Source organism: Sapajus apella, unplaced genomic scaffold, assembly GCF_009761245.1.
Source record: "Sapajus apella isolate SASKATOON/1434 unplaced genomic scaffold, GSC_monkey_1.0 scaffold3, whole genome shotgun sequence".
NCBI classification, from domain to species: Eukaryota; Metazoa; Chordata; class Mammalia; order Primates; family Cebidae; genus Sapajus; species Sapajus apella.
This window is the reverse complement of record NW_022436943.1, coordinates 27754322-27760321: the sequence shown is the minus strand read 5'-3', so window position 1 is coordinate 27760321 and position 6000 is coordinate 27754322. Positions and strand designations below refer to the sequence as shown.

General features: G+C 31.1%; 1 protein-coding gene across 1 annotated transcript in view; it reads right to left on the bottom strand.

Annotated features, from left to right (window-relative positions):
• Nucleotides 1-420: 420 nt before the first annotated feature.
• FZD6 (frizzled class receptor 6) overlaps nt 421-6000 on the bottom strand; it is a 32351-nt gene continuing 26771 nt past the window's right edge. The window contains exons 5-7 of the mRNA XM_032251441.1: nt 4467-4615; nt 2864-3274; nt 421-1890 (exon numbers count right to left, since the gene is read on the bottom strand). Of these exons, the coding sequence (XP_032107332.1) occupies nt 1722-1890; nt 2864-3274; nt 4467-4615 (729 nt within the window). The 3' untranslated portion in view covers nt 421-1721. The remainder of the gene's footprint in view (nt 1891-2863; nt 3275-4466; nt 4616-6000) is intronic.

Here is a 6000-nt window from a genome sequence, read left to right as displayed (position 1 = left end):
TATTTCATTTTTTTTCTCCTATGATAGAGATCTGCCTATTGTTTTATTTCATCCATATATTTTAGCTTTCTTTTTTGGAAAGTTTGTCTGAATCACCTAATCCACTGTTAGGAGTGAAAACAGAGTCCTTGGATCCTTTTGCTTTAACTCCCCCCAACCCTGGGTCTTTCCAATTGACTTTAAAAAGTTATTGTAAATATAGTTGTATAATTTACATTTTTGGAAAGAAATAATGACAAAAAACAAGAGTCTTGACTGTCTTCTCTTTCAAGGTTAAAAAGAAACTTGTGACTTACCAGCCATGGAGTCACTAATCTAAAAAATTACACTACTTCCTTGGTCAGAATACCTAACCACAGAATACTCAATAATTCTTATACAAAGATAATTTTATTCATGAAAAGATCACACAAAGCAAAGTTTTTGTATACAAAGTTATGTTTAAAAATGTGGAAAAGGTAATATTTACAACATTTTCCATACAGTACATAGGTTTTTATGCCTTAACAGAATGCTAAATAGAGAAAAAAACTAAAAGCAAATGCTAAATTGAGAGAAAACCAAAAGCAGCAGAAGACTTTATTCAAAGAATAATACTTAATAGGAAATAAAATTAAGAAAATTCCTTAATATTTTAAAGTATGTTGTATAAAAACATTGTGTCTTGTTTATTGGGACTGCTTTTTTTCCATTTGATTGGCATTAATCTTGCTATCACATTTTTTAATGTTCAGCAAAATAATAAGGGAGCTACTCAAATTCTACAAAATGTCTGAGAAAATACTGTATAATACAAAATGTAACATTCTAAATGTTAAAAACAAAAGTTAAAACAAAGAAAAAGTATAAGCAACTGTGAGTGGTTATAATGCAATCATTGGGTAGTCATGAAACATTAAAAAAAGGAAATCAATTGCACTTAGCCTAATATATAAAAGGCTAACATTTTATCTACTAACCCTTTAGGACATTTTATTTTAAAAATGCAGAAGGATCAGTGAGCAGCATAATGCAATCAATAGTGGACACTCTTTCAGAAAGCACCTTATTTCAGCTACATAATTTACATTTGTGAAATTCCTAAAACAACGAGACTATAAAATTCACACATTTTAGATGGTAAAATGGCAATAAGTGGGTTTTTAAAGTTAAATTCCTACTATAAGACTTTTTGGTATGTCAATTTTTTTATGGTAAAAATATTATTTTACATTTTCTTAGAAATTCAGTGTAAAAGCTACCAAAGTGCTAAAATATCACAATAATATGATAAAAATATTTGAATAGGATTTCAAAAAAGTTCAAATACATATAAGCTTATTTTCAAATATATATAAAAAGATACAAGGATAAGTTTTAAATACTTCAGCAAAGAAATATCTTGATTTTTTTTATCAAAAAGGTAAAACATCATAGTACACCCCAAAATACTCTTAACAAGAGTAGAATCTTCATAAATAGAAAAGGAAGATTCCTCTCTGTCCCACACAATTAAAAAAATATTATTAACCTGCACATTTCTGTTTTCAGGTATATTGTTGTCATTAACCTTTGTGTGAAATGAGTCATATTATTCTTGAACTCAATTTTTTCCAGTACAACAGTAGGCAATGCAGCTTTAAGTGCAAAAGAAGAATGTAACAGTGATTCTTACAAAACAGCGTGTAGGTCACTTCCAGTGTAACACGCATTTGCTTCTGAGTAACAAGAGAAAATGTTCTTCAAGTATCTGAATGACAACCACCTCCCTGCTCTCTTCTCACTCCTGAAACTGGGTGAACAAGCAGAGATCTGGAACCTTTGAGGCTGCTTGGTTCTGAAGAACTAGGGACCTGCAAATTGTTGCTCTGTGCCCGGTCAGTGTCAGTAATATCACTCTTTGGACTAATCCTAGATAAAAGAAAAAAAGTTGACACATGCACATTCATGAGCACAAATATGATGCCATTTTTCATGAGTTTTACCCCAATCAGTGTCCACCTTTATCAGAGAATAAGTAGCTACATCTTTAGCTGTACTTTAACACTTCAAAATACAAATAATTTTTTAAAATATAATTTTCACTGACTTCAGAAACTTATCAAGTACTACCCACCCATATATGGGCTGAACATGGAGTCTTGTGGGGAATAAAATTAATAGGGCAGGATTCCTGCCCTCAGTTTAACTAATGTTTTATTGATTTCTCACCATGGATCAGATACTGCATAAGAAACTGGGAACATATAGATGAGTAAGACTTCAGCTCTCCCCATCTGAGGAGATTCAAATCTACAGAGGATAAAAGCATATAGCTAATTCCAATCCAAACATATGAAAGCTGCCACAGGAACACAGAGAAAGTGCATTTAGCCTAGTCTGAGAGGCCTAGGTAAGATAATCTTGAGATCTGAATGTAATTAGCTGTCTGCATTCTGGTTTACCTGTGCTATGGTCACTATGGCCATTTGAGAAAATTCATTAAAGACAATGTCAATATCCTTTTATGTTCAGAAAATAATTTTTGATAAAATGACACCTTATAATTTTGTATAGGGTTACACCTTTTATACGGCATCATAATGTAGTATTAATTAAAACTTAACCTGTATTTCAGGTAAATCGCATTTTCCTAAATGTGTAAGTTACTCTTAACAATTACAACAGAAACGAACATTCCTACTTGAATAACACATATTAAAGCTGTTTTCAAAGCTAAGAATTAAACTACTAATCAGCATGTTTATAGGCTGAACTCAAACTTCCTTGGGGTAAGAGTACAGACATATCACAAAATGCTTTCCAGATGTGTTACGCTTTAATTAAAAAAATGTGTAATGCAGTATTTAAAATAGTGATGATTTTAGATAAAATCAAATCTCACCTTCCTTCACTCCGTGCACCTTCAGATACACTGCCTGCCTGGCCCTTCCGTTCGACCTGTTCCCCAGAGAGTCTGGAGCTGGATGCTGCTGGGGAGGCAGGTTCACCACAGTCCTGTTCTCTTAACCTGGGGGTGCCTGCTCCATCTGCTCTCATCTCTCTCACTGACGTTTCTGGTGAGGTTTGGATTTCTGTCAAAGTTTCTTGTCCTAGGTAATCATGGCTAGTAATTGCTACTGCAGAAGTGCCATGATTTGCTGTAGCTCCCGTGCTGGTTCCCATGGATTTGGAAATGACCTTCAGCTTGTGTGAACTTGGTTTATAGTGCTTCTTTTTGTGTTTAACTTTAGAATTGTGCTTTATGAAAAACTCACATGACTCCTGTAGTACCCTTCGACTTTCACTGATTGGACTGTAAGAAAATCAAAGGAGAAAATTTACTCAAATTACAAGTGTTACATTAGAGGCTATAAAGGATATCATTTATCTTTTGCCAAAAATCCTAGTCACTAAGGTTGAAAATTCTATAGTTTATATTATTATAAAATATTGAATTATAAATACTAGGACATAAATTGACTTTATAAAATCTTTTGTTTATACACTCTTAGTTGCTTTTGTCAGCATAAATAGTAAACTGGCAGGCAATTTACAAAGCAAGAATCAAAGGATGAGGGCAAGGAGACTCAAAGCAGCATAAACATACTATACATGACATTATATTTGTATCATATATAAATATGTAATATAAAAGTAAACCAGAAGGATATAAAATATAATTAATGGTCTTTGTTTAAATATAACTCTTTTCTTTCTAACATTAAAAATTAGGAAGTTAGTGAGTATATAAATATGAGATATATAATAACAGTGCAAAAAAATTAAATCCAGTTAAATATGATTCTTCAGACTTCAAAAACTTATTTGTGAAATGGTCTACAGTTCTGAAATGAGTTAAACCAATGGGGAACAATTTTTTAAAAGCTATAGTACATTGTATACGTAACTCTGTGTGTGTGTGTGTGTGTGTGTGTGTGTGTGTGTGTACACAATGAAAATAAATTATTTACTTTTAAATATAAACCAATATTGTTATAGACTATTCCATAAGTTTGAATTTTTGGTATCAAGACACATAAGTGAAATTTTGGGTCACAGCTGGTGTAATAAGATTTAAAGTTAGTAAATATGACCATATCACATCACTTACATTTGAATCATACTTTATAGTTTTCCTTACATATACTTAGTCCCATTTAATCTTTTATTATTGATAAAAATTTATTTAAAATGCTGTACCCAAAATAATGAATATGACAGCAGTAATAATACTGGATATACTATAAATCATGAAAAGAAAATATTGCCTTTTATAAATCTTTCATTCATATTTCAAATAGAACAGTATATGTCAAAGACTATTGTAACAAAATGCAAAAATAAAGTATGTCTCTTCCATGAAAAAAGTTTCCTAACTTCAGTTGGCTAATTAAATTGAAATAATAGTTGATATAATGACACTCTAGTACATTGATTTGAATAGTTGCATGGTATTTTGATCTATTTATTTAAAAATTATGTCAGACAATTCAATAGTTTCTTACTCTCTCTTGCGATTTCGTTTAAAAAACCCAGCCCATTCTGTGCATGTCTTTTTGCTTCCAACCCAGAAGACAGCAGAGATGCCAACAATTAATGTCATCAGGTATTTTATCATAAATAAAGCCAATTCTGGTCGAGCTTTTGCTTTTGCCTACAAAAAACAGTGAACAATAACATTTTCAGTGATGCATTAAAAGTGGAAAGAAGTCTATCTTGTCAATATAAAATGAACAAAAATTAGAAATCTTCAACTGTTTTACTAAAAAGGTTTGAAATAATACAATGAAGAGTACTCTAAGTGTAATCCATGTTTTATCTAAATGGTGAACAAAGAACCTTTATGTACCAAATCTCCAGAAAGGGGAAAATACTGAAATATATTTAAGAATCATCTCCTAAATCTTGGCATGATTTCCTTGCATTTTCTTCTGTATAGATACAGTAGCCTCTTACAATTGCCAGAATATTTGCCTCTAAATATTTATCTATTTTCCCTCACTATAATCTACCACAAAAATACATTTAAACTCATCATAACAACAAATACTTTACAGCTTTTATACATTATTATATTTGTATTATAAAAATTTGGTTAAAGTAAATTAAATATCAGTAAAATGTGAAAATATCCTAGGAAGTGAAAATATCCTAAGAATTTCTTTTAAGCATAAACTTTGAAATTCTAACCTTAAACACTGCACAAGGATCAAGATACTACATATTCTGCATTTCTTGCCTTTTTCACTTACTTTCTTGGAGACCATTCTGTATCAATACAAATAGAGCTCTTTATTATTATTATTATTATTTTTGAGACGAAGTCTCACTGTTGCCCAGTCTGAAATGCAGTGGTGCTATCTTGTCTCATTATAACCTCTGCCTCCAAGCAATTCTCCTACCTCAGCCTTCCAAGTAGCTGGGAGTAAAGGCACATGCCGCCACACCCAGCTAATATTTTGTATTTTTTCATTTTTATATTCTGTGAACCTTTTTCCTAACTTTTTCTCATTTTTTTAATATCAGATGTTTTTTTTTTTTCTTATTGATTTGTAGCAACTCTTTATAAATTAGAGAGATTAGCCCTTCAACTATGATGTCATATGCAAATAAACTTTCCAAGTTGCTCTTTTGACACTGATTGTGGATTGGGTTTTTTTTTTTTTCCGTCATGCAGAATCTTTAAAAATTTTTTTTTTACTTAGTCAAATTTAGCAATCTTTTATAGTTTCTATAACTACAGGAATGTTATATACTTCTCCACTTGAAGATTATAATTTTCTAATTCTATCCTATTACATTTTATAGTTTCTTACATAAAACATAAGAACCACAGATCTTAAACTTGAAAACCATAGCTCTTAAACTTTTTAGCAGTATGTAACAGTTTCCCTTCCCCGATCTTGCTGGACTGAGGAATCTAGGAAACAGTACTAACACAGCAGGATCACTTTAAGACATACCTCTCTTATTAAGTATACAGTAAAAACAGACTACAGATAATAGATTATAGACAAAGCATAAGGCAAGTAAAACTAT